Here is a 12,974-nt window from a genome sequence, read left to right on the forward strand (position 1 = left end):
CAGAACATATACCCACATCCACTTCTCTTCTCTTTCTGTGCACCCTCTCTCTCTAGGTGATCTCAAATGCTTACTGAGGACTCCCTAATATTATCTCCAGATCCCATCCGCCCCTGGACTCCTAGATTGCCCCCCTTTTAATTTTGAATCAAGGTATAATTTATATATCATAAAATTCATCCACTTGAAATGTACACCTCAATAATTTTTAGTTAATATTCCAAGTTGTGCAGCTGTCACCTACAGTTCAATGTTAGAGCATTTCCATCGCATGAGAAAGATCCCTGGTGCCAATTCACAGCCTCTCTGTCTTCTCACCTCCAGCCCCTGGACACCATGAATCCACTAATCAACTCTCTGCCTCTACAGATCTGCTTTTTCTGGACATTTCTTACAAATGAAATCATGAAAGATGTGGCCTTTTGCATTTGGCTTCTTTCACTAAACCTAATGCTTTTGAAGTCCTTCCATACAGCATGATCTAGTACTTCATTCCTTTCATGGAGCAGGAGCAGACCTCTAGGCCATGCTGTCCAATGGAAATATAATGCAAGCCATAATGTCTAGTAGCCACATTACAAAAATTCAAAAGAAACAGGTGAGATTAATTTTAAAAATATATTGTATTTAATCTAACACATAAAAGCATTATCATTTCAATATAGATCAACATAAAAATAAGATATTTGTTTCCTTTGAGGGGGCACTAACTTTGAAATCTGGTGTTCACTTTACACATCTCAATTCAGACTAGCCACGCTTCAAGTGCTCAATAGCCATGTGGTAGTGGCCACCATATTGGACAGCACAGCTCTGGACTCTAGAACCCCATCCAGCAGTCACATGACGGGACTTTTTAAAAGAAAGAACCGAGCATTTATTTTCCCTATAGAAAACAATGCTGAATGGGGCTAGGGAGAGAAATAAGGGGAGGAAGAGAGTAACAGAGATCTGAAAATAGAACTTAGAACAAACCAGCACACAATTCCTTAATTCCTGATCAAAGCCACAAGCAGTCACAAGAGTGACTGAAGCTGGTTGAATTGGAGCCAGACCAAAGCAAGAGAATAGAAAAGTCAGGTAAAACAAACTCGATTGTGTGTCTGAAGTCTGGGGCAACTTCCTAACAGACACTAAGCCAAGGAGAATTTTCATGTGGACACAAGACCCTGAGTAGGAGCCAATGGCAATCCATGAAAGGCTGAGCCAGTGGCCTGCGCTGGCTGTGAAGGGGACCCAGGGGGAGTTTCCTGCTCCACCTCCTCCATGATTTCCCCGCAACCTTTGCACGTGCTATTCTCTCGGTCCCAACACTCTTTCCCCAGTTTTTCATGTGACTGATGCCTTCTCTTCTCAGCCTCAGCTTAACCAGCACCTCCCCTTTGAGGCCTCTCTGATCACCCAGCCTAAAGCAGGCCACCCCATTGCTGCCCCTCCCCCCAAACTGATCTCAGGCCAAATTTTCCATTCATGGCACTTATCACAGTTATAATTCTTTGTAGTTTGTTTACTGTTTGAGGTGTCTCTTCCCCACAAGGGCAGGAACCTTGCCTGTCTTGTATACATAGAGGATGGACAGATGAAGGGACAGACAGGGCATGGAGGGAAGGGATCAGAAGGGTAGGTCCTGTGGTGGAAGTCCAGCACACACTCAGGCAGCCTTTCCTCTGGCAAGGACTCTAATACACGCTCAGCTTTAGACCACACCCCAGCTCTCAAGAACCCCATCACCAGCATCTTTTGGAGTCTGTTGTCTCAACTTCTAACAAAGATCAGAAATAAAAAATGTTCTGCCCTTTACCTTCTGAGACCTGTTGAGATTAAAAAGAAATATTTTATACTCAGTGGCACGGTCATTTTCTAAAAGGTCAGACGGCCTGGTCCTGGTGGACACTGTGCTCAGTAATGCACGATTAAATCTTGGCCTGAAAGGTTATGTCCATTCCCTTTAATAGACGAAGCACCATTCATCCTTGAGGGGCTCTAGTAAATTGCAAAACCATCAGTGTCTTGTGTGTAAGCCCTGGAGATTACAGACTACCCAGAGCAATAAAAAGGCCAAAGATCTAAGACTCAGAGGTGATAAACTAAAATTTTTCTGGCCAATAAAACAACATAGCAATAACCAAAGGCATGTAAGGGTGGACGCTCTTGTTCCCAAGATGTGGCAGTGATATTGTTTATAACAAGAATGCCAATTTGTGGGGCACACATTGGAGCTTTTTATTTATGTGTCTGGAATTGATCGTGTTCAAAAATTCACTTCTAAGTGAAGGTGACCCAAAAGACTTTGTGTTTCCCCTAACGTAGGAGAACAGAATGCTGGCAGAGCATTCAACATCATACTTTATTTCATTTTTTAAAAAAGCACACAATTGTATTTTTTTTAGGCAAAGCATTCCATTTGGCCTCATATTTCTCTCCTAGTTTTCAAAATTTCCAGATTGCTCCTCCCTCCTGCAAAATAGCTCTCATGTGAAATAAGGCCATTGGTGCAGGTTTAACCCTCCTCTTGTCCCTCTATTAGAAGGGCTTCCTACTGAATGGAAGCCAATGCCCTCAGGTAAAGGTGAACTATCCGTTGATAGTTGGAAGAATGAAATTAGCCAAACTTCTCACCTTTTTGGCCTGCTTACTTCATGCCTCCCCTTGCCCAATGGGCAAGAACTTTATCGGTCTCAGTTGGTGCAAATTCTCCTGGTTGAAAATTCTCCCTTTCACCCAGTGTCCTAAACATCCACATACACCTTTATCATGCACTGAACAACAACAACAAAAAGATTTGGTCTCGGCTTCAGTTTTTTTTTTATTATTAATTCTGTAATTTATTAACTTTAGTTAATAATGTACCTATATTCATTAATTGTGACAAATATGCTGTACTAATGTAAGGTGTTAATAATAGGGGAAATTGGACATGGAGTACACGGGAACTCTGTACTTCCTTTGCAACTTTCCTGTAAATCTAAGACTAAGCTAAAACAAAAAAAATTTATTAAAATGTCCCCATCTCAATTATCGAAAGGAACATAGTGACTTCCTCACTGCTGGCTTACTAGAGAACAAGACAGTGGTGAGTCTTCTAGATGGCTATTTCTCAGCTGCCCTTATACTTCAGAAGCTACATTTTCCTGCATTTTCTTTCTTTCTTCTTTCTTTCTTGTTTCTTTCTTTCTTCCTTCCTTCCTTCCTTCCTTTCAATATATTGTATTGATTTCAGAGAGGAAGGGAAAGGGAGAGAGAAACATCAATGATGAGAATCATTGATTGGCTGCCTCCTGCACGCACCCCACTGGGGATCGAGCCCACCACCTGGGCAGGGAATCAAACTGTTGACCTCTTGGTTCCTGGGTGGATGCTCAACCTCTGAGCTACACCTGGCTGGGCTTCCTGCAGTTTCTTGTTGCTATTCAGCTCAACACTCAGAGGAAGGACTGGTAAATCAAATCTCAGAGCAAGGTTTGTCTAAGGGCTCAATAAACTTGCAAGACCAGTGAGGAAGAATCAGTTGTTTCTTCGTTTCCTCCCACCCCTCTACATGCTGCCCATCCTGACATTTCAGTATTGGGCCAGATGAGTGGTCATGAGGATTTTTCTTTTTTGGAGCTATTCCAAACAAAACTATTATTAGTAGTATTTCATGAAGGCCATTCAGGTTGCATCTGAGATCACTCATGGGGGAGCTAGAGAGAAGCACTTTCTCATCTGGGATCTTATTTTTTCAAAGAATATCTAGTTTTCTAAATTTAAGGCATCTGATCTTGAAATTAAAGTTAAGTTGCCACCAACTCACATGTCACACACTCAGCAATCTCCTCTCTAGAACTTTCTGCCTCTTTTACACCATTCCTGCTGTGGTGTTTCCCACACTCCCCTGGCCCAGTACTGAAATGTCGGGGTGAGCAGCATGTAGAGGGGTGAGAGGAAACGAAGAAACAACTGATTCTTCTTCACCCTTTCCTCTCAGTCAGTGAGTTTTGACAAATATATACACCCATTTGTAACCACCACCCAAATCAGGATACAGGACATTTCCATCCTTGCCCTTTCCCTCCCCCCACTCAAAGTTCCCCAGCCCTCACCAGCTGGAACCCACTGAGCTAATCTATGGGGATAGAAATCAAAGCAGTGGTTGCTTGGGGAATGACTGCAAAGAGGCACAAGAGACCTTTTGGGGTGATGGAGATGATCTTCATCTTGATGTGAGTGGCTATATCTATCAACACTGATTTCTATACATAAAATGGGTGCATCTTGTTGTATATATGTTACATATCAATAAACTTAATTGAAAAATTTCCATTGGTGTTAAAGCCCTGGTTATTCTTTCAACCCCTACCTATTCACCTTCCTTGAAGCATTTCCAGTTCTCCTGGGCCCATGGTGATCCCTTCCTCTCCTGTCTCACTGCCCTAAGAATCCATGCTGTCCATTTGGCAATTCATCTAGTCTTTCTGTGTGACAATTTTATTGTTATTTAGCTTTTTATGGATTCGTGATTTGTCTCCCAGCCAGATTATAAATACCTTGGGGCTGGGAAACTCATTCCCTCTAAAGCATGGGGGTCACAACTGCTGGAGGCCCAGCAGCCCCCTTGCTAGCTGCTGAGAGGACAGTGTAAGGGAGGTCTTGGTGGCCAGAGCACAGACACTGGGATGTGCACCCACAAGGAGAAAAGAATGACCTAGTAAAGGGCACGGACATGCTGTGGATGGCAAACACCCAATGAGCCAATGAGAGCCAGCCCTGTGCCCTAGCACAGCTTATTTTGTAATGCTTTTCCTGCTTCCCCCCAAATCCTGGTGACCTCTAGGCCTGCTTCAAGGTGTTTCAGGATGTACTGGCCTCATCACCTTGGAAATTCCCTTCATCTCTCTCGTGTTGGCTCCCTATTTCCTGGAGTCTACATTCTTTCCTTTTGGTGAAGCACACCCTTCTACCAACAGCCCTCTCCAAACAGAACACAGAGTATGTCTGAGTGTGGGGCTGATGGTGCTCCAGGCAGGGCCCAGCAGCTTCAGAGACCCCAGTCAGCTCCTCCCCTATAGCTGACTCTCACATCAGGTTCCAGGCCCACCAGAACTTGCTGTAAAACATCCTTGACCATTGGGTCCTAATTGATGTGACCTTTCCATTCAACAATCATTCAGTGACTATTAACTGAGAGCCAACTATGAGCCAGGCACTCTTTTGGGCCCTGAGGATAAAGTGGTGGACAAAATAAGCATGCAAGTCCCTACTTTGATTTGAGATGTGATATTGTTGAAGTGGGGTGGGGCATGACCAAAGATAATAAGCAAGTGAACAAATAATGAATAGGGTGATTTCACATGATGATGAGTAGGATGAAGAAAATCAAACAGAATGTTGGGACAGAGGTGGTGATTCCTTGAGGTCAGGCAGCAAGGAGAGCCTCACTGAGGATGTGATATCTGTGTTATCAACTGACAGATACGGAGTCATCCATACTGAGATCTGGAGTAAGGGCATTCTAGGCAGGGGAAGAGCATATGCAAAGGCCCTGGGGTAGAAAAAAGCTCAATGAGTTTTGAGCAGTGCTGAGTGTCAGGAGCACAGTAAGGAAGTAGAGAATGGCAGATGAGGTCAGGGAGGTAGGCAGAGGTCAAATGACATAAGGCCTCATATGTTATGAGAGTCTTTGGGATTTTACTCTAACTGTCATTGGAAACCTTTGGGTAGTTTTAAGCCTAGTCCTTGGGCCCCTCAAGGACAAAAATGTGCCTTACACATATGGATTTTTCTTTTTTGGACCTAGAATCCTGGACATTCTAATAGTTCCTGGCAGAGAGTATCTGCTGAAAAGCATGAATAAAGACTCCCATGTTTCTGTATTCTCACCCCAACTCCCTACTGGTGGGCCCTTTATCACTTTGCCTTAGACCCTCCACATAACCTGAATTAAAACGCGTGTTTTCTCCCAATTTCCGCAGCCAGACTGGACCCCTCTCAGCATTTGTAACAAGGCTATAGATTATAAACTGTAGCAGCCTACCCAGTCCTGGGAGGTGGCACCAGTACCAGGCCTCATTCTGCCAAGTGCCCTGTGTCTCAAGCTAAAACAGCTCAAGGGGCCACAACAGGACCCAGTTGGGAAGGCAGCCCCTCCTCACAGGCCTCCACCACCTGACTCACCTTCACCCAGGGTCTGCTTGAGTAAGTCGTGCTTGGCCTGCAGCTTAGTGATGAGGTTACTGCCGTTCACATATTCTTTAAATTTCTGTAAGACACAAGGCACAAGGACATTACAGATCGCAGGGGCCAAGTCTCCCATCTCTGCTCTGGAATGGACCTCTGGGGCAGGGAGGTCAAAGGGAGAGCACGTCACCCTAAGGACCCCAGTATGGGGAAAGGGAGCCTCTGCGGCTGCTCCTTTGCTCTTCCCCATCAGACCCCCAGCTCTGCCGAGCGGCTGCCCAGTCCCATGACTGCAGGCATTTCAGGTCAGTTCTGGGACCACAGAGAAAGCTCAGGGGAATGGGAGCAGTGAAAGGCGCTGTTGTCAGGTGAGGACTGTGGGAGCGTTGAGTATAGGTCTCCACTGTGTTTCTGGGCCAAGAGCAACAAAGACTGAACCATCCCTGGGGCACACGGCTGAGCGAGAGTGCCCTATCGGACCTTCTCAGAGAGGAGCTCGGGACAGGTCTTTCTTCATCTGACCCCGCTCTGGAGGAGGAAGGGCTCTGCAGGCCCCAGAGATAGTCCTAGCAGAATAACCTCAACTGCACTGGGGAATCTATTTTCTTCTTTTTGCAGATGAGACGGGTAAGGCTAGCACAGAGAAGTGATGTGCCCAAGCCTCCTGGGACCTCCAGGCTGCCTCTAGCTCAGGAGCCAAGCACAATGCACTCTGAGCAATGGGGAGGGCCGGGGCCACCCAGAATAGAAATGCACCTACCTGCCCCAAGTTCAGCAGGCCTCAGCCACACCTCCATGCAGGTACCAGCTTTCCTGGGCTCCCCCACCCAGTATCTCATCATGCAAACACAGGGCTGGAGCCCTCTCTGCTAGGGCATGTCTTTGCTGGACCATGAGCCACTGTAGGTGTGGTCCTTGCCCAATTCAGTAACTACTAAATGCCTGGTATATAGTAGGTGCTGAAAGATGGAGCTAAATCCCTGACTTGATGAAGTTGGCACAGCAGGGTGAGGAGAGAAACAATAAGCTAACCAAAAAAACACAGATAGTGAAGAAAGCTATGAATGAAAATAAGGCAGGAATGGAGGATTGGAATTTGGGCCAGACTTGGCCGCAAAGCTGACATGTGAGTCAAGGCCTGAAGGAGGTAAGGAAAGGGTCATGTAGGTACATCGGGGAAGGAGAGTTCTAAGCAGACAGAATGGCAACTGCAAAAGCCCTGAGTCTGAAAGTACAAGTATGCCTGTGATTGCCCAAAATCTGCCAGCTAGTTTCTAACAAGGAAATCCATTCTATTGCCCCAACTAGAAGGTTAGAAAGGGGTGCAGAGGAGCAAAGAAATGAGCTGTGGAGGCTCAGGATACCCCCATGTGACCTGTAAAGGAGCTTCTGGAACACCACCATCTTCCTGTGAACAGTTGTAAGGGGCAAGGCCATGGGTAGGGGTTGACATGTGCATAGGTAAGATTGGGGTCACCTCACACTGTCCCCACCTCAGTAGGTTTCTGCACCTGCTGGGCTGGTGGAAGGCTGTGGTGTCCCCTCACCTTGGCCATGTCCTTCTTAGCTCCTAGGACTTGTCCCTTGGTCCTTCAGAGTCATTTCCCTGTTATATCTATAGAGCACTTGACAGTGTCAAATACATCCATTCAGTTCTCACCACAATCTTGGATGGCAAATGGCTGGAGCATTGTCATTTCTATTCTACCCAGGAGGAGACTGGAGCTCAGAGCTGTAGCTAGTCAGTGTATGACCTTGGGAAGATTATTGAATATTTCTGGCTCCATGGCCCCCTCAGGGTAAAATGAGAGTAGACTCACAGTTATCTCCAAGTGTGGCACAAGGACCATGGCTTCCTACTGGCTGGAGAGAGGGTCAAAATGCAGATTCCTGCTTGGGAATACTGAGAGTCTAACCCCTCATTTTACACCAAGGAGGACACCACAGAGGCCCAGGAATGTTCTCCTTTCCAGGGTCCCACCCTGGGGGAAGGTGGTAGTCTAGGAAACTAGGTTTTGAACAAGTTTTTCCTATTATTCAAATGCACATTTCAGTTTCATAACTGCTCACCTAGAGGCTTTCTCTGAATGCTTCTGTTAGCAATGCCCCCTAATTCTATCCTGAGTTTAAGAATTCACCATAAAATGCACAGCTGAGGTATAAGTAGGTGTTTTCTCTACTATGCTTCTCTGCCCCTGGTAGTTGAAGCTTTAGTCACAAACATGTAATTTAAGTGGGTTAGTCACTTACACCCTGGGGTTCTGGGGCCTGTGGGCTCTGCCCACTTCTTCAAGCTTGTGTGACCCACGAAGGAAAGGGTGCCATAAAATTGTACTTATGTCTTCATTAAAACGAATATTGTGCCCTTGATAATACTCCAAATAATGTCACAACATCAAGTCATGAGGTCTACTAGCCAACGAGGATGACAAATCAACATTAACATTGATGACCCTTAATGATGGATGTTGGTGAATTCCATCTTTTAATTTCAAGCAGGCTGGACCCCCTTTTCTGCATCTGCCACCCAAATTGCTTCCCTTCTGCTGCCAAAGTGAATTAGTACTCATATCCATTCCTCACTTATCTTTGTAACCAATAAATTTCCTCTGCAAACATAGGTGGTCCCCAGTGGAAGTGGTGAACCCCAAAGACTGACATCGGCAGATTCACTAAGACTAGCTATGAATTATTTTTTGAGAACAACAAAGTTGAAGAGTGTTGGTCGAGGAGATGGGTTTTTGACAAGGGATCTGACAAGGCCTGACACAAGGTGAATGCTAGAATTGGGTGGATTTATGACTGGTTAAATGACCACAATCTAAAGATGCTGATTAGGAGGTCAAAATTTGCCTAGTGGCCTGTTTTGAATGACTCTATCTTTGGCCTTGCCCCTGAAATATCCTTTTTTTTTTATTTTATTGACAAACACTAAGGTTTGGAAGCCACATTCACTGAGTTTGCATACTACACAAGGTCTGAAGAGAAAGTATATTTGGTGAAAAACTGGATCAGGATCTTGTCAGTATGCACTGAATCCACGAAGAAGATCTCTAACTGGTGATAAACATAAGACCTACCCAAGACGTCACCTACTTATCCTTCAGGAGGAGGACAACCTGGTTTAATGTTGGTGCAAGGGAATAGAGATTTACAGTAATTGATATTAACTTAGCTATTTTTAAAAAGGAATATGATTTTAGGACACATGAAAAGGAGCTTAGCACCTACTGTGGAAGGAGGTGAGAGTTTAGTTCTAGCCTGTGCTGGTCAGACCACACTGCTGGTAGTCTCACTTTGGCTTTTTTTTTTTTTTTTTAAATAAATTTCATTGATTTTTACAGACAGGAAGGGAGAAGGATAGAAAGTTAGAAACATCGATGAGAGAGAAACATCGATCAGCTGCCTCCTGCACACCCCCTACTGGTACAGTGATTAGCCCATAACCAAGGTACATGACCTTGACTGGAATTGAACCTGGGACCCTTCAGTCCACAGGCCGACACCCTATCCACTGAGCCAAAACCAGCTAGAGCTGGGATTCTCACTTTGAAAGAGGCTTTGACAAATGGAACGTGTCCAGAAGAGAGTCACTAGGATACCGAGGCCTCTCAAAGGGAAAGTTTATGAGGCAGGACTGAAAGAACCAGATGTATCTAACCTGGAAATGAAAACCCAGCTCCCTGTGACCACGCTGAAGACTGTCCTGTAGAATTTGCTGCTCTATGGATAACCCCAGAGAAGAGAATTGAGATCAATGACCAGAAATCCCAGTGAGTCAGGTTTTTTAATAAAACAGAGATAATAGAAAACATTATATCTATAGCCAACCACAGGCCAAACAAAAAGGCTGCTAGAGGAGGAGGGAGTTTTTCACCTTGGGCTGTTCAAGCAGAGCTGGATGACTTTTTGAAGAGATATGGTTGAATGGGATAAAGCATTAGATGGAGGATTTAAGGTCCCTCATGGCCAAGTTGAATGTTAGCCATCTGGATTTTTACATGAAAGCCTGGCAACTCACCACCAATTTGCAGGGTCACGCAGGGCATTGTTTTCAAAGCCTGCACCCCAATTTATGACAACACAGCATGACAACCATCCACTAAACTTCAAGGTTGTTACATGGGGCTTGCACTTGGCTCCATTACCATTTTCCTCTCACCCTACTGAACACTTTTTTTTTTTTCTAGAACAAGAAAGTTGCAATAACCATCAATTCAGGATCAATACCGATACTATCACTGGTGATTCAATTTCTGCATTTTACAAAGCCAAGCCAGGCAACTTAATTTGGGAAGCGCGTTGGAAGACCTGAGGGTCTAACTGACCCACGTGGCTTCACTGGCTCCCACTAGCTTGGGCTGCTCTTCAGAAGTCAGTGCCAGCGGGTAAGCAGATAGCAGGTTCTGGGTCCACTTACTGTAAAATAAAACATTTCTGTCTCCTGCTGGTTGGCTCTCCTTTTGGCGATGTTGATCTTGCTCATGTAGGTCTCAGAGGCAGCCGACTTTACGGACTCTGTGGACCGACTGTGTTGGAAGGCATCAGAGACATCAAAGTCCTCCACGGTCAGCATGTCCTGTAAGGTCTGCATGGTGGCATCCAGGGTTTTTCTCACCTGGGAAAGCAAGTCGACAGAAAACTTTTAGCCTCAGAATGCCTTTGACACCTCAAAGTCCTTTTCCTAACCATTACTTTCTTTCTTCCACACAAAGTCTCTAGGAGGCAGGCAGGACAAAGATGATCATTCCCATTATATTGATGTGCAAAGTAAGGCCAGTTAGCTGGCTGGGGTGAGCACCCAGGTTGACCAATCTTAAGTCATTTTATTAGATTGCTTCAGCCAGAGAGAGCCTTGGAGAATATTGTGATGAATAAGGAACTCGGGTTTCTTGGTTTGTTTCTCTTTACCTGGTTATAGTTTAGCCCCAAACTATATGGGAGGCATGCCCCTTGAGGAAGGACAACACTAGAAACACTCTTGGTTCTCTTCAGGATGGGGGCAAAGACTGGATAAGATGAGCGGCCATCCTCCATGAATGAACTCTCCAGCTATCTGCCACCTGAGTCCTATCAAAACCTTCACAGCAAAGAGAACTTGGAGGAAGAGAGATGCTGAGACACCACAGTCTAGTCATTTCTCCAGAATCCTGATTTCTGCCTTGGGATAGAGTGGGACCCCTGGAAGGCTACACACACAAGGCCCATGAGCCCTCATCTCTCTATACCCCATCACTGATTTGAGCTTAAACGGCAAACCCTATAATTTGATGGAGTGTCATTCCAAAAACACTCACAGGAGAAATTGTACCTACGTTCACCGCTAAATTACTGTTGCTCAAAGTCTCTTGTCACTCAGGTCTCAACTTAAATGTCACCTCCTGGTGACATCAGGCTCCCTGACTACAATTTTTAACTTAATGCCTAATAATCTGCATACTCATTATTTATTAGTTTGTTTTCTTTTGTATTTTGATTACTATCTCTCTTTTCTCAGTAGAATATAATCTCTGTGAGAGGAGGTACTATGTTGTCTTGTTTACTCACTTTACTCTTCATTTTAGCACAATGTTTAGCACATAATATATGCCTAAGAAATACTTGAATGAGTATTCACTGAATAAAAACTTGTTGAATGGATACATTAACAACCCAGTTCTTTCTAATACAGCCTGACAGAAGCTCAGGTTCCAAATCAAGAATTCCATGACCATGAACAGCCTCTACAGAGAAATACTCGCTTCATTCTTTCTCTGGCCCTAATTTCCAACTTAAATTCCATGAACATTATTATCCTTACTCTGTTCCATGTAAACACTTTAAAATGCTTCGGGGAAAGATGTAGGCAGGAGTAAATAAAGAAAACACTCTGTTCATCTCCTCAGGTTTGAAAAATATATATATAATTTGTCTCCACAAAACCTCCCCCAGGGACTGCTTTGATTCAGACTGAGTGACAGTCTGTCTCACATTCATGTTCATCCTACTTCTGTCCTTTATGAAGACAGAGTGAACCACCCTCTTTGCCAGGGCAGCCCTCTTGAGATATGAAGACAGGACCCTGGCTCCCATCGCCTGCTATGAATGCACTTCTCAATAAAAAACCTGCCCACGATATCTAGTGACACTCCCCACATCCTGGTGTCCACCAGTTGGTTGACACCCTCCCTGCGTAGAGGCATCCAGGCTGGAATAGAATTTTTCCCACCTAGCCTTATCAGTCCACATCAGATGGAACCACTACAGGTGGGCTTTCCATTTGTATCCTCCCAGTGGTAATCCTGTGCCACCAGCTGCATGGGAGGTATGTTGTCCATAGTAAGATTGAAGTTCCTTGGGATCAGAATCCATGACACATTTAGTGTGCCTGGGGTTGTTTATTTAATTGTATACATTAAAATACCTATTATTATTTCTGATGATAAAAATAACATAAATAACATTATAGAAAACAGAGAAAAGCACAAAAAAGAAAACAGAAGTCACCTATAATCCACAACCCAAACATAACTACTATTTATATTTGGAAGTATTTCCTTCCAGTCTTTTTTCTGTGCCTGTGAATACACACAAATATATATGCACACACTCTAGTCTACCTGAGTTATGATAATACTGAACATAAAATTTTACTTTCTCTTTGTGTTTCTTTAACTCAGCATCTTTGAGCATTCCCCCTGAAAGATTCTTGGTGTGCATGATTTTAATGGTTGTGTAAAAGTCCATCTTACAGAAGAACCCTAATTTCTTATGTATTCTTTGGTGAATATGGACTCTCCAGGACAAGTTAGGCCTTTGTAAGGAAATCCCTTATAGGG

General features: G+C 44.4%; 1 protein-coding gene across 10 annotated transcripts in view; it reads right to left on the minus strand.

Annotated features, from left to right (window-relative positions):
- Window positions 1–12,974, minus strand: part of SRGAP3 (SLIT-ROBO Rho GTPase activating protein 3) — a 219,584-nt gene that overhangs the window by 39,676 nt on the left and 166,934 nt on the right. For all 10 annotated transcript variants that reach the window (XR_014796611.1, XR_014796612.1, XM_084901918.1 and 7 more), the window contains exons 9-10: window positions 10,577–10,774; window positions 6,154–6,238 (exon numbers count right to left, since the gene is read on the minus strand). Coding sequence is in view for 8 of the 10 variants with exons in the window: in XM_084901918.1 (XP_084758044.1) it covers window positions 6,154–6,238; window positions 10,577–10,774 (283 nt within the window). In the remaining 2 variants the exon portion in view is untranslated. The remainder of the gene's footprint in view (window positions 1–6,153; window positions 6,239–10,576; window positions 10,775–12,974) is intronic.

This window comes from Pipistrellus hanaki, assembly GCF_964339955.1.
Source record: "Pipistrellus hanaki genome assembly, chromosome: 13".
Taxonomy (NCBI): Eukaryota; Metazoa; Chordata; class Mammalia; order Chiroptera; family Vespertilionidae; genus Pipistrellus; species Pipistrellus hanaki.